The sequence below is a fragment of the Platichthys flesus genome, chromosome 22 (genome assembly GCF_949316205.1).
Source record: "Platichthys flesus chromosome 22, fPlaFle2.1, whole genome shotgun sequence".
In the NCBI taxonomy this organism is placed as follows: Eukaryota; Metazoa; Chordata; class Actinopteri; order Pleuronectiformes; family Pleuronectidae; genus Platichthys; species Platichthys flesus.
The window spans coordinates 4,206,028-4,220,347 of NC_084966.1; the positions used below are offsets into that span (position 1 = coordinate 4,206,028).

General features: G+C 40.6%; 3 protein-coding genes and 1 long non-coding RNA gene across 5 annotated transcripts; 1 reads left to right on the forward strand and 3 right to left on the reverse strand.

The window, feature by feature from the left end:
• Positions 1-163: 163 nt before the first annotated feature.
• On the reverse strand, positions 164-3,865 carry LOC133933260 (nectin-3-like). Its single transcript, XM_062380232.1, has 6 exons — positions 3,743-3,865; positions 3,392-3,481; positions 2,984-3,238; positions 2,119-2,445; positions 1,191-1,290; positions 164-1,038 (listed from the first exon to the last, which is right to left on the reverse strand). Exons 1-6 carry the CDS (start codon positions 3,780-3,782, stop codon positions 912-914), a joined length of 939 nt encoding a protein of 312 aa, XP_062236216.1. The 5' UTR covers positions 3,783-3,865; the 3' UTR covers positions 164-911.
• A 1,575-nt stretch (positions 3,866-5,440) lies between these two features.
• LOC133933722 (uncharacterized) lies at positions 5,441-7,030 on the reverse strand. The gene is made up of 5 exons (XM_062380908.1): positions 6,759-7,030; positions 6,296-6,625; positions 5,958-6,078; positions 5,794-5,830; positions 5,441-5,710 (listed from the first exon to the last, which is right to left on the reverse strand). Exons 1-5 carry the CDS (start codon positions 6,865-6,867, stop codon positions 5,579-5,581), a joined length of 729 nt encoding a protein of 242 aa, XP_062236892.1. The 5' UTR covers positions 6,868-7,030; the 3' UTR covers positions 5,441-5,578.
• Positions 7,031-8,745: 1,715 nt separating this feature from the next.
• Positions 8,746-10,612, reverse strand: LOC133933735 (uncharacterized). The gene is made up of 3 exons (XR_009912097.1): positions 9,675-10,612; positions 9,329-9,449; positions 8,746-9,214 (listed from the first exon to the last, which is right to left on the reverse strand). It is a non-coding gene; the product is annotated as an uncharacterized LOC133933735 (long non-coding RNA).
• Positions 10,613-11,916: 1,304 nt separating this feature from the next.
• On the forward strand, positions 11,917-13,679 carry gemin8 (gem (nuclear organelle) associated protein 8). Of its 2 annotated transcripts, none has more exons than XM_062380144.1 (4): positions 11,917-12,010; positions 12,166-12,218; positions 12,504-12,846; positions 12,968-13,679. In XM_062380144.1, exons 2-4 carry the CDS (start codon positions 12,216-12,218, stop codon positions 13,225-13,227), a joined length of 606 nt encoding a protein of 201 aa, XP_062236128.1. In that variant the 5' UTR covers positions 11,917-12,010; positions 12,166-12,215; the 3' UTR covers positions 13,228-13,679. The 2 variants fall into 2 exon arrangements, with proteins under 2 accessions (XP_062236128.1, XP_062236129.1); XM_062380145.1 differs by having other exon boundaries at positions 11,959-12,004.
• Positions 13,680-14,320: the final 641 nt, after the last annotated feature.

Consider the following 14,320-nt stretch of genomic DNA (forward strand, 5'->3'; position numbering starts at 1 on the left):
AACTTTGGATCTCAGCCTTGCTATAATGTACTACCATATCTCCAGTTCTTTTCCTTATGCGTATTTGTTGTTTGGAAAATATATATTTGTCCATAAATGCCATCATGTGAGGATCCTCATTTATTTTGAAGAGTAATGAAATCACGTTCAGACATTAAAGCAGAATATTTTAATTGACAATGATGGGCAGTATGATACAATGATTGAGATTATGTAAGAACATAGACGCGGACACACACACACACACAGCCACACCCACACAGTAAATGTGCCTTCTAGATATGTGAGTAAAAAATAATTGAGATATATGCAATATCACAAGAAAAATACAGTTAACAATCAAAATAAATATGCAGAACAAAAATATGGTTAATGTGGTATTAAATATTATATATTATGTCTGAATATGGTATTAAATATTATGTCTGATTCAAACCTTCAATATATTCATAAAGATGATTCAGGACATTTGTGAGTTCTCATTTGACTTCTATCAGTAGGTCGCTGAGGTTAGATTAGCATGAAGTAAATTTATATTGCACTTAAGTTAAATAAACAGTATTTTTAATTGAGGTTTTAATTCTGCTCAGGAGCGTTACGATGGACTTTGGGTGCAACAGGCAAACGCCCAAAAAAGTAGATGATCCTGAACCAACATTCCAAACTTCCGATGGATCAAAATCATAAGCAAAGTGATAATTGTGCACACACATCAATGAGAGTAAAGTTGAAGAGGAATCTAGCTTTTGTCTCAGGATTCTCATCCTCAGGCTCCTTCTCCTAACATCAGTCCTTTTTCTTATATTTTTACATCCTACACATCCTCAACACGCTTTCTGCCTCATGCGCCACGAATAAAGTGAATAATGTGAATAAAGTGCTGAGATCTGAAGTGAAAAACAAATGGAAATTCAACAGGAAGTCTTCTCTTTGTTTGCTGCGTTGACGTCTCCATGGGTTAAATGCAAGAATGTCCCAAAGTCTACATCTGTGTCAGGCTTCTTTCTCTTTGAATGATGGTTTATTCTTTGCATCAAACTGCAAAGCAGAGAACAGACTTTATCATACTGTGTGCAGAACATTACTCACGCATAAGATACAGGATATTATGGCACTAGGTTGATGCTCGACAAGATTACACAAATCACATTTTTGCCATAAAGGAAACAACACACAGTTTTGTATCTCACCTTTTTCTCTTAGTGAGGACAACAACAGCAGCCGCGATGAAGGTAATAATACAAAGAGAGGGGATTATAACTGAGAGCAACAGGTGAGGCTTTCTCTTCTCTAGAGAGAGAAGAACAAACAGGAGGTTACTCAGGTTCTTCAGGGAGAAGATATGTTTCCTCAAATGAGGTCGTAGGGAATTTCTCCCAGTCAGCTTTCTTTTTAAAGCTTAAAATCCCTGAGGACTCATATGTGTCAACAGAGGTTATTGTACCATGGGTTTTTATTTCTCAATAATGAAAGCTAAAGTCAGATGTGAAAATGAGACTTCCCTGATTAAATGAGCCACTGCACAGCTGACTCTGTAAAACTCTGGGGGCCATAAGCTCGATACGTTGGGGGACCTGCCTGTCAGTGGATGGATCAGCTTCTGTTTCCATCAATCCTGCATATTCATTTGAAGTCTATTAGACTAAAGCATCCACAGGGGGTTCGCTACACGTCACAGGGAGGGAATGACCCCAATTAAGAGCTAGGTGAGGTTTCAATTCCCATGACTCTGAGTCAGACTGTTGGTTGCAAATAACAACAAGGCTCATTGTTCTTAAGGTCACAGCACATGAAGATGGGTTTCAGGGATTTCCTTTACTTCCCTGTTCACTGAACAATGAGACATTAATAATCAACGACTAGTCTGCTCATTATAATCATGTATGTGAAATCTATAGTGAAAGACGTTAACATTTTTAGTCTATAGGTTTGATTTTTTGGGGCTTAAAAGGGAACTAGCAATAGTCTGGTTCACCACAATTCATGTACCCATAATAAACCTCTTAGCTGAATAGGTTTTTCTTTACATACATACATTATAGCTTCAGCTCCCCCCTGACCCTCAAAAGGAAACGTGGTATATATAAAGAAATGATGTATTGTTATTATTATTATTACCATCCTCCTTCTTCGGATGCTGAAGACCTACAGAGAAGGGGATCCTCTCCCTCCTCTGTCCTCTCGCTCCCCTGTTCAGCAGACAGTCCACGTGTCCACTCCAGCCTGCAGGTACTTGCAGCGTGATGTTGTTGCTGCTGGTGAACGTGTGGTCACCGTTAGTTTCTGTCGTAGTCTGTGATTGGTAAAGACGGGCAGCACCTGGTGAAACGTCCCAGTCAATGGTCGGTACTGGTTTCCCTGTGGCTGAGCAGCTAAACTCCACCTCCATGCCGTCTCCCCCACGTGCAGCTCTGGGATCATACGCTGTCTCCACCGAGGATATTCCTGTGAGAAGAAGTCAAACTTTTCATTGTGAGAATTTAGAGGTTTAGCGACAAAGATTACACAATCACTGAATGTTAAACTTTACAATTTAACCACTTAAATTCATTGGCTACACCTAGAGTATGACAGATAAAGATGGACGACATGACATTCCCCCAAAAGTGAAGCCAAAGCATCTCAATTGCCATCTGGTGGCTGACTGCAGTATCACATACCCCGCCTCCTCCATGTTAGTGGATGACCAAACTAAAGATGCAGGCTCCAAATCCGCAAGATGGCGGCGTTTGTATCCGGGATATTTGGGCTTCATTTCTGGATAGTGGGAGGAAGACGGGTCGTCCATATTTATTTATGATTGCACCTCACAGATTCAAGGTTTTAAAGTAAAAGTCAATAAAAAAAATAAATATTTTTGGCTTCAACTAATTGAGGACAACAGAAACAAGACTAACAGCTGCTGGGATTGTTCTCCTTTAAGTTTCCACCCCCAAAAATCTATTCTGTCCATTTTATGTCCATCTGTCTCTATGTACGTTACCTTGCACGCTGAGACAAGTCTGCTGTTGTTTGGAGCCATCGGGATACGCGTTGAATGAGCAGATGTAGCAGCTCTCGTCCTGCCACGAGACGTTGCTCAGACTGATGGAGGTCGAGTTCAGGGACGCTTCTGTTAATGTGACTTTTCCAAGGTAAGGCTCGTTGACTTGCTGACCAAACCGCTTGCTGAAGGTTGCCAGGTTCTCTATCGGCCCATCTTTGAAAAGCCTCTGCCATGTGATCTGCAGCACACCCGCTGGGAAACGAAACACAAATCTCTATATCAATATTTACAGTGAACACACGGCAGGTCTGATGAGTGAAGGACAGCAGCTGTTCAGAGAGATCACTGAAACCAGCCTGAGATGTTACCACAATAAAACAATAGCATTTAAAAGATGATCCTCACCTGTTGGGTTGGCCACTGAGCAGCTGTAATGTGCCTCCCCACCATACTCAGCTATTGTATTACCATATCCATTAATTAGGGAGGCTGAGGCTGGAAAATAAATGAGTCTATAAGAACAGACTTGATATATGTATACATAAATATATATACATATATAAACATTTATATTCACACACACACAGAAACACACGTATATGTAAATAGGCTCTTAGTTCATCATACAGTTCAGTAATACATGACAAGCTTTCATTTCCAGTGAATGGTCACATTAGGAAAAGTAAAAATGAGGACATAAAACAAAGAGCACATCTGTCCTGTAATACTACACAGGATGTAAATAGTGTAACTTACCTGAAAACTGCAAACATCCAAGGATGAGAATGTGCAACATCTTCTCTCAGTGCTGTAGAGTGGACTGTGTGCTTTCACTTCTGCCTGGGTGCTTTAACAGGCGTAAAAGAAAGAGAAAGTAAACTGTGAGGGGGGGTTACCAGGTTACCAAAGAGATTGATTGTACTTTATTGATGCCAATTAAGGAAAAATGAATGTATTACAAAAGCATGACATGGGCAATTTCACAAAGAGCAAAGAAAAGGCTAAATACAGAATACAAAAGACGACAAAAAATATAAGCATTCAAGTTTGACACATTGTCAGGAGTGGAGTTTGTACAGCGACTGTACAGGAAACATCTCATCAATGCAGGGTGAAGCAGAGAGCAGGATGTGAGTGTATATATAACAAATAAGGTTTCATTTTCCATATTACATGAACTCATGAGATCATATCCAGTGAATAAATAAGGTGTGGTACAGATTAACTGCATTATACAATACATGAGCAGTAATTATTAGTTTTAGGTGGATTTAGTTTACAGGCACAATTATAAGTAGATTTATTTTCAGGTACTTTTCAGATTTCCCCGTCCACAGTTATCAGCAAATATATCTGTACTTGCTTCTCAACTGCATTTTTTTAGTTCAGTGATCCAATCAGAGCAGGCCCAGCCTCCTGCAGGAGCAGCAGCAGCCAGATGAAGAAACATTCAAACAATTACAATTCGTTTTTTTAGAATCATCATCTGCAGCTTCACTATAAAACTAAGTTACTTTGACTTTTAACAAGTACTTACAATGTTACTTTAAGTATATTTAAAGCAACTTACCCCCTCCCCCCCCCAGTAGAAAATGTAAAATTGAATGTAGTACTATTTTATTTCTTACTCAAGTGTACCTTTCTTTCTACTTTTTGATCATACAAATATATGGAAGTAAATCTGTGTCATCGGGATTTGAAACAAAAAAGACATTGAATTTCTAGCACTGAATATTTATGCATGGAAATTATGTATATCTGGATTTCCCAGCTGGTTTTTCCTGTTCTGCTGCCTCACTTCTGACTAAACTTAGTTTCATCAGCCACAACTCGTGACCTCAGAGTTCCTCTGGAAATAAAGGGGAAGGTTTAAAGGGGAAATGAGAATGAAAGAAAATTATTCTCACGCTTAAACATACGGGGATGAATTTGACATGAATCTTATGCATCAAGACTTTGTTATAAATAACAGATGTCGAAGGGCGTCAGGCTAAACTAAAACAGGTATTTTAATAAAAGGTATTATTTATTTTATTTACATATCAAGTATATTTAGTGATTTAAAGTAAAAGGCTGGTCATGATCACCATTATGTTTCTGTCAGATATTATAATTTGCTAATGTGCCCAGAAAAAACTGACAAATATAAGGATTATTGCCCTGATCAAAAAACAGTTAAGATAGCTTAACAGCGCCACCTTGTGGACAATGCGAATCTGAATTATTGCCAAGTGATTCGTAAAAAAGAAAGTGATGAGGGAGAGAGAGAGTGAAAGAGAGAGAGAAAGTATAGAGGGTGAAAGAAAAAGAGAAAGATGATAGAAGATAATAACAGAAAAGATAACATAATCCTTTATTAATCCCATATTGGGGAAAGAATAGGAAACATAAACTGCATCTGAGAGGAGACAACAAAACAACGTCTCAGGTTTGATTCTGCCTGAATGTAGATCAAGAGTTTATTAGATCACTAATTTATTCACAGTTTTACTATTTTAAAAACAAAAACAATCAAGTATGAGTAAAACGGTTCAAACTCAGCGTTAAGTTTGTTACATCAACATAAAAACCAGCATCACGTGGAGGCAGATGCTACAAAATTGTCCCTGAATTCGTTTCATCTCCTTCAGAAACACATGAATTCAATCTGGATATGTTAACAACAGAATAAAGTCCACTCTCTCTCTGCATGAAGGTGCTGTATGGCTCAATGTCTCCTTGTTCCTGTGGAGCAACACAGTTAGAAAGAGGTTTTCATTTTGTTATTGGATTAATTGATAAGAAACAAAGGTTTTGGTGCTCAGTACCACGTCTGGATGACCGGTGGTGGCTTCCTGTTGTCGTCTGTGGAGTGAACGACAAACATCTCATTAGGTTCTGATCATATTATAATAAAATCAATTCAAACCAGCCTTTGCACTTGAAGCTATTATGACTATTATTCTCCATCAGCATCATATTAGTCTCTTACCTGTTGCAAGTGTTTCTGCAGATAAGTCCCAGGATCGCTCCAGATGTAACTATGAAGAGAATCACACCGATTACAACATAAGGAATAAGCTCTTCAGACGAGCTGCTGGCGATTGCCTCCTCTGCATAGAACAAACATCGTCAGATAAACATCATATAAATATATATTATTATTATTATTAATTCAAATCCCAGACAGATCTTTTAAACCTTGTTATGTTCTTAAGGTGCAAATAAACTGTAATTAAAACATGACAACATCAAGATTTCTGGATTGTGTTTTGTGGTTTTTAACTTTACGGATGTAAACAGGTCATCACACATTAAGTATTCACTAACCTTCCACAGTGACAATGAGACGCAGGTGAAATATTCCATCCAGACTCGTACACTCACAGGTGACGATCACCTCGTCCTCTGGGGTCAAGCTGCTCAGATGAAGGAACAAAGTCTGATTGTCCATCATTGATCTGAACCTGGAGTCACAACTGGTCTCAAAGTCCTCTCCATGATGATACACCAGTTCACATTCTGATCCCCTGTTTCTCTCTGTTATGATGGTGCACGTTACAAATATAATGATAACCTCAGTTGTACTTGTGCACACTGGAGCGACGTACGGTTCTTTCCAGGTGGTTTTCACATGTTGCCAAGCCAGTGAGCTAGAAACTGAAAGATTAAAAGATGCATAAATGAATTAAATAAACACATTCCACATATTCCACTTATCAAGGAAAGAGGGATAAACAGAGAACAGTCTCCTGTAAGTTATACGCTGTAAGAAGTAGTTTCTGTACGATACCTTTGCTCTCAACACAGAAGATCAGCGATAGAAGCAGAGCAAACCACAGTTTCAGTCCATGCATCTTTCTGGTCAAGACACTTATGCAGCAGAGCGCCGCCTCGTACATGGCTCTGCAGCACCAGACCTCAACCTCCCACACAGAGGAGTGAGTTAGGGCATCCAAACAGGAAGTGGGCTTGTGTTACCATCATAGACTGTATATAAAGACTGTATATAAAGAATGAACACAGACCGCATGAGAAAGTAATGAAAATATATATATATATATATATATATATATATATATATATATACATACCGTCTTCATTTATACCTTCATGTGAAGGACAGCATTAGAAGTAGAATTACTGCCTTGTGGTTGAAAGCTGAAACACAGAAGTGAGATCTCGTTCTCAGGAGGTAAAACACATGTTGTATGAAGTCGTCATGACCTTTTGACCTTTGACTACCTAAATCTAAGCAGTTCATCTAAATGTCCAAGTGAACGTTTGTACCAAAGTGGCAGAAATCCCCTGGAGGTGTTCCTGAGATGTTGCGTTCACAAGGTTGTGTGAGAACCAGTGTTGCCAACTCCTCAGTAAGGAATGTAAATATTGGCTGTCCTAAAAGTCGCTAGATGTCGCTAAATGACGTCATCGCCTAATTTGCATAATGTAATGGTCACTATATGACATACAGAAAGTGAGAAAAAAACAACCTAAATATGTTTAGAACTTTAAATAAGCTTTCTTCTACAGTCGCGTATTACATTCACTTCACAATTTTTTTTTTTCTGTTTTTCTGTGATAATTATCTCAGAAATTCCGGGACAAATGCCCCAAAAAATAAAAAAATAAAGTGAATGCAATATGCTTCCGCATTCTTCTGTTGATTCTTTTTTTTTATCTTGACATATAAATAGGCCATCACTTCTCAAAATAACTTTATGACTTTAATGCTGTATCTAGACCCACATACATAAAACCATTTTGTACTGTATTGTTAAATGTTAGAATATCAAATTGGTTTCTACCGAGCTGCAGTATCTGTGTTCGCCTCCAGTCTGACCTGCTCTCACTTTTTGTTTTTACATTTAAAATTAAATATATATTTTTAAGCTATTAGGCTGCAGCTATGTGTTTTTATAGAAAAGGAGTTTAATGTGGCTATTAAATGTGACTAAAACTAGACTAAAATGTTCTGAGTTTTCGTCGACGAAAACTAGACTAAAACTAAGAAGGATAAAAATGACTAAATGTGACTAAAACTAATATACATTTTCGTCAAAAGACTAAGACTAAATCAAAAATAGCTGCCAAAATTAACACTGGTGAGAACAAGGCTTTAGAAAGTGTTTCAGGTGTTTGATGATCAGAGCAGAGCAGGATCCTGGAGCTACGGGCTGCATGAAACCATTTCTTCTGTTCTACTGACACTGAAGGGGATGTAAGCACTTTAACAGCTCAGTGCTGTGGTGGGCTAGTGTGTTATTTATATCTCTTCTGATTCAAAGGAAGTGAAACATGCACAGACAAACTCACCTTCCACACTAACTGCAAAACACGTTCATGTAAATAAAGGATGTTGGAGCATCAGAGTCATGAGATACAAGCATGATAAGGATTTGTTGCAAAATCCATCAACAACACTGTTTCTCTTTCTGAGGTCAGGTTCCACGATTCAACCCAAACAGTCACATGATTAAAGTCAATTAATGAGTTATTAATAGAAACGGTGGATTCATCAAGATTCTTCCAGTCGAGGAAAATCGTAATGAGCTAAAGATTCTAATTGTGTAATTGACTCAACTGTCCTGTGTGTCAGTCTCTTGAATCTATGCAGGCTCCTAAATGATGTATATATATATATATAGAGAGAGAGAGAGAGAGAGAGAGAGAGAGAGAGAGAGAGAGAGAGAGAGAGAAAGAGAGAGGGAGAGCGAGAACAAGACAACCAGAGAACAAGAGTTTATTAGATCACTCATTTATTCACAGTTTTACTATTTTAAAAACAAAAACATGAAACTCAAGGTGAATAAAACATAAGCGAAACAATCAAGTTTGATTAGAATGATTAAAACTCAAAGTTAAGTTTGTTACATCAACATGAAAACAAGCATCACATGGAGACACTCGAGAATTCTTTCTTTAAGGAAATTGTACTTTCTTGATTCTTGTTGCTCTGGTTTGTACCCTCATGGTTGAATGCACCTATTGTAAGTTGCTGTGGATAAAAGTGTCAGCTAAAGGAAATGTTATGTAATATGAATTCAATCTGGGAATATTAAAAACAGAATAAAGTCCACTCTCTCTCTGCATGAAGGTGCTGTATGGCTCAATGTCTCCTGGTGCTTGTGGAGCAACACACGTTTAGAAACAGGTTTTCATTTTTGTTATTGGATTAATTGATAAGAAACAAACGTACTGGTGCTCAGTACCACATCTGGATGACCGGTGGTGGCTTCCTGTTGTCCTCTGTGTAGTGAACGACAAACATCTCATTAGGTTCTGATAATATTATAATAAAATCATGTGATTATTAAAAAAAATTACACTTTATTCTCCATCAGCACCATATTAGTCTCTTACCTGTTGCAAGTATTTCTGCAGATAAGTCCCAGGATCGCTCCAGATGTAACCATGAAGAGAATCACAACGATTACAACATAAGGAATAAGCTCTTCAGACGAGCTGCTGGCGATTGCCTCCTCTGCATAGAACAAACATCGTCAGATAAGCATCATATGTATGTATATAAATATATTATTATTATTATTTAATTCCCATTGAGACAGATCTTTTAAACCTTGTTATGTTCTTAAGGTGCTAATAATCTGTAATTAAAACATGACAACATCAAGATTTCTGGATTGTGTTTTGTGGTTTTTAACTTTACGGATGTAAACAGGTCGGCACACATTAAGCATTCACTCACCTTCCACAGTGACATTGAGACGCAGGTGAAATATTCCATCCAGATCTGTACACTCACAGGTGACGTTCACCTCGTCCTCTGGGGTCAAGCTGCTCAGATGAAGGAACAAAGTCTGATTGTCCATCATTGATCTGAACCTGGAGTCACAACTGGTCTCAAAGTCCTCTCCATGTTGATACACCAGTTCACATTCTGATCCCCTGTTTCTCTCTGTTATGATGGTGCACGTTATAATGATATGACAAATATAATGATAACCTCAGTTGTACTTGTGCACACTGGAGGGACGTACGGAACAGTCTCCTGTAAGTTATACGCTGTAAGAAGTAGTTTCTGTACGATACCTTTGCTCTCAACACAGAAGATCAGTGACAGAAGCAGAGCAAACCACAGCTTCGGTCCATGCATCTTACTGGTCAAGACACTTATGCAGCAGAGTGCCGCCTCGTGCATGGCTCTGCAGCACCAGACCTCAACCTCCCACACAGAGGAGTGAGTTAGGGCATCCAAACAGGAAGTGGGCTTGTGTTACCATCATAGACTGTATATAAAGACTGTATATAAAGAATGAACACAGACCGCATGAGAAAGTGATGAAAACAATATATATATATATATATAAATATACATACCGTCTTCATTTATACCTTCATGTGAAGGACAGCATTAGAAGAAGAATTACTGCCTTGTGGTTGAATGCCAAAACACCGAAGTGAGATCTCGTGCTCAGGAGGTAAAAAACTGGTTGTATGAAGCCTTCATGAACTTTGACCTTTGATCACCTAAATCTAATCAGTTCATCTTAATGTCCAAGAAAACATTTGCACCAAATTTTCAGAAATCCCCTGGAGGTGTTCCTGAGATGTTGCGTTCACAAGGTTGTGTGAGAACAAGGCTTTAGAAAGTGTTTCAGGTGTTTGATGATGAGAGCAGAGCAGGATCCTTACAATTGATTTTATTGATTAACTTAATCATTCATGACCAAATATGAATATAAGGTGTTGGAGGCTTGATATAATATATATATATATATATATATATATATATATATATATATATATATATATATATATATATAATAAAGCAGAACAAATTTAGAAAGAATATATCCAGTAAAATCTACGTCCAAACAACCACACTTTGAAAAGGCACATCTGTCTTTTCCTCTGAAAGCTCTGAAGCCTGGAGCTGAAGCGTGACCCAGATATGGAGTCGAACATGTGTCAGCGCACTCAAACGCTCTCTGGCCCATTGTTCCGCTTCACACCTGCTTCCCAAAATATCAGAATCAGAATCAGAATTATTTGTATTGCCATGTATATTTGCACATACAGGAAATTGCCTTGGTGTGGTTGGTGCACTTTACAAACAACAATATAAAAACGACAATATAGAACAATATAAAAAACAACAATATATACGGTAAAAGAGTTACGTTCCGTTTTAAGGTGCAGAGATTGGTGATAGTGCCAGTAATATAGAGTTATAAATTATGTGCGCGGGTGGGTGGGGGGTGAGGGGGTCAGCAGAGTCAGTGTGATGCAGGGGGCTGATATCTGCTCACTTGCTCATATTAGGTTTCAGTGTGTGTGTCGACTGGTGCAAACATCTACATATACAGGCAAAGGTCTGGCCCTAACATATAAATACATAATTTCTGTCTCAGAAAATGAGAGAAGACGTCGATAAACATCAACTTTAGTTTTCAGATCATTTCTGCTGCTTTATTCACTTTATTTTCCACAATAATAATAAAAATAAGCCCTATTTGTAGAGCACTTACTTGTTTATGATAAAAGGACGTTCTTTTTCCCTTTATGTTGTTGTTTGTCTTGTGTCATTAATATCAGTTTATTGCTAATGCCAATGCTTTTATTCTAACAAATACATTGTTTGCAGCTGTGAATTTATTACATTTGAAAAAATAGTATACAAGTATATATTGTAAATGTAAAATCTTTTGAGAAGATGATCATTCTTTTCATGACACATTCTGTCGTTTGATAATTGTGTGTAGAATCTAGCGACATCTAGTGGTGAGGTTGCAGAGAGGCGCTGTTCCGGATATAAACAAAAAGTATATAAATATAAACGGCCCATTTTAGGGTAAAACAAACATCACTCGGATTACTTGATATTTAATTTCCACATTTTAATCCTTTCACATAAATCCCGAAGCTTGAAATGGAACATTGAACATGAAAAAACTGCATGTTCGCTCTGTGCTCACCAGGGGGCGCCACACAGCCAGTATTGCTGTCGCTGGGGCTCAAAGGATGCTGGGAGGCAGTGTGTGCGGAAGCAGCGCGAGCAAAGGAGACGTCACTGAGGTAAACGTGTGTAAATAACACGCGTTAAGTATTTATACTCACTGTTTTTCACGCAGCGTTGTGTCGCCTTCACGTAGCTGAAGCGCGGAGTTAGCTCTATGCTAGCTAGCGCCTCCTAGTTCGTGCTTGTTCGTGCTAGCTCTTCTGTCCTTTCATTGCAGGCTACCGGTGGCTAATCGTTAGCAGCGCGTTAGCAGGAGAGGCTCCAGACATGGTGAGTTGAATTCTGGGAAATGGAGTCTTCAGCTTGGTGATAACGAATCATACAATAAAGCTGCACAGGGCGTGTTTATATAGTTTTATAGTTTAATAGTTATGTAGCCTCCCTCTAAGGAATAGCATTTATTTAAAGGCAGCTCAATGTGCTTTAAAAGATTAAATAAATCCAATAAGTAAATAAGAAATAGCATAAGAGCCATATAAGTGTATAGAGGTACACAGATCAATAAGGTACTACATGAGAAACTGAATCATACCCTCTGATCTTTGTCTTTTCCAGGAGGACATAAGCACCGTGAGGTCCTGGTTCTCCAGCCCCGTCTACAGCCGCTACTGGCAGCACTACCAGCAGGCCATGGCCTGGCACCAGAAGCACAGGCGAGCCTACAGCCGGGCCTTGGAGGCCGGCTACGGCCCCGGCTACGTCCAGGAGCCGGCTCCCAGCAGCCGCCGGCGCCACCACCAGCGCCACCAGCGCTACGTGGACTGGCGCGGCAAGGAGAGCACCAGGGAGGAGGAGAGCAGCTCGGACAGCGAGATCGAGTGTGACGTCAGCAACATGGAGATCAGCGAGGAGCTGCGGGAGTACTTCGCCCAGACGGAGAGACACCGGGAGGAGCTGAGTAAGAGGACATGGGGGGGGCAGGGGGGGGGGGTGTTGACAGACTTTGCTTGTGGACGCACATTTGTAATCCTAAATATAAGTCTGAGACGTGTGACATAAAAACACTCGTGCTCTTCCAGAGAAGCAGCAGCAGATGGAGGCCGAGGAGCAGGACAGCTACGTGCCGGCCGACCGGGACCTGCGCGCCCCCTCCTGGAGAAGCACGGCGGCCCCCCCCTGTGAGCGACCCGGCGAGAGACGCGGCGCCGAGATGAAGAAGCTGTACGGCGAGGACGCGGCCAAGATCCTGGCCATGGAGGCAGCGATGCAGCTCTCGTTCGACCGGAGCTGTGACCTCAAGCAGCCCAAGTACTGGCCCGTCATCCCGCTGAAGCTGTGACGGCCCGCGGGGCAGCCGAGGAGATCCGGCGGGTTGTTGTGTCAGTGACGCTGCAGCTTTCTGGTGAAAAACGGATTGTTGGCTGACGAAGCCACGGATGAAGAGGAAGCAGCTGTTTGGGGCAGCTGAGGGATGGAAGTTATTTTAAGCACTTGAAAGTTGCATGAATTAGTGAAGCTTCTGCTTCACGGGACACGAGCGTCACTGACCTGTCAGCTGCTGCCCCCCGATGGAAGCACACGGCTGTGATCGCACGCCTGACGCGGGACCTTGTGTTGGTTTTTTTTAAAGGGCAGAAGCCGCCTTGTCATTGGCTGAGTGTCAGACGTACAGTGTAGCTGCCCCTCCCTCCCCCCGCAGGTTACTTGAATACATTCCAGTTTCTTTCTAATCTGTTTCTGTTCCCCCTCCAGCTCGGTGATGCTTCACGCTGCAGTACCTCCTGCCCCCCCCCCCCCCCCCCCCCCCCCCCCCCCCCTCACATCCAGCAGCGCTCCTGCATCGCTGCCTCTGATTTTGTTTGTTTCCTCTAAACTGGGCGGCTCAGACTCTGACATTTCATCGGGTTAAAAGCGGTGTTGTGTGGTTTATCACCAGCCTCCGCCCTGCACACATTTTTGTAGAATGAATTCTGTTTATAATAAAGTGGTATTTGTCCGGATAAAAGCAGCTTTGTCTGTCCTGATTTCTCCGTTACCTCTGTGGACTCCTGATTACATCACTGCCATAAACACCTCATCCAGCTTTATCCTTTGCAGAAGTATTATTTCTCGCAGGCGTCCTACATGTTTAAGCTTTTCTTTGCCGCCGTGTCTTGCTAGTGTGCGTCTGTCCGAGCGCACACAGAGGACACACTGTGGCGAACAGGACGAGGCGCCTGTGACGCACGTTTTCCTCCGAGGTCACCGCCCTTCTGACCTCTTCGCTGCGTGTGAATGTGAAAATGGGCCGAGCTGAAAGATGTGCTCACAGATCCACGGGCTTTATCTTTTATGCAAAGACAAAACAGAAGCTTTCACAATCTGCATCCTTGATAGAAACCGCCCGACGGAGCCGCAGGGTGTTGTAGTGGATTTGTTATCATCTCTCTTTT

Excerpts from the sequence above, each read along its gene's own strand:
- LOC133933260 (XM_062380232.1), bottom strand. The coding sequence starts at position 3,782 with ATGTTGCACATTCTCATCCTTGGATGTTTGCAGTTTTCAG. Across the intron at positions 2,446-2,983 it reads GACTTGTCTCAGCGTGCAAG|GAATATCCTCGGTGGAGACA; the intron begins GTAACGTACATA and ends TTCTTCTCACAG. Across the intron at positions 1,039-1,190 it reads GTCCTCACTAAGAGAAAAAG|TTTGATGCAAAGAATAAACC; the intron begins GTGAGATACAAA and ends TCTGCTTTGCAG.
- gemin8 (XM_062380144.1), top strand. Across the intron at positions 12,847-12,967 it reads GAGACACCGGGAGGAGCTGA|AGAAGCAGCAGCAGATGGAG; the intron begins GTAAGAGGACAT and ends GTGCTCTTCCAG.
- LOC133933722 (XM_062380908.1), bottom strand. The coding sequence starts at position 6,867 with ATGTACGAGGCGGCGCTCTGCTGCATAAGTGTCTTGACCAGAAAGATG. Across the intron at positions 6,626-6,758 it reads CTTCTGTGTTGAGAGCAAAG|TTTCTAGCTCACTGGCTTGG; the intron begins GTATCGTACAGA and ends TTAATCTTTCAG. Across the intron at positions 5,831-5,957 it reads TGCAGAAACACTTGCAACAG|ACGACAACAGGAAGCCACCA; the intron begins GTAAGAGACTAA and ends TTCACTCCACAG.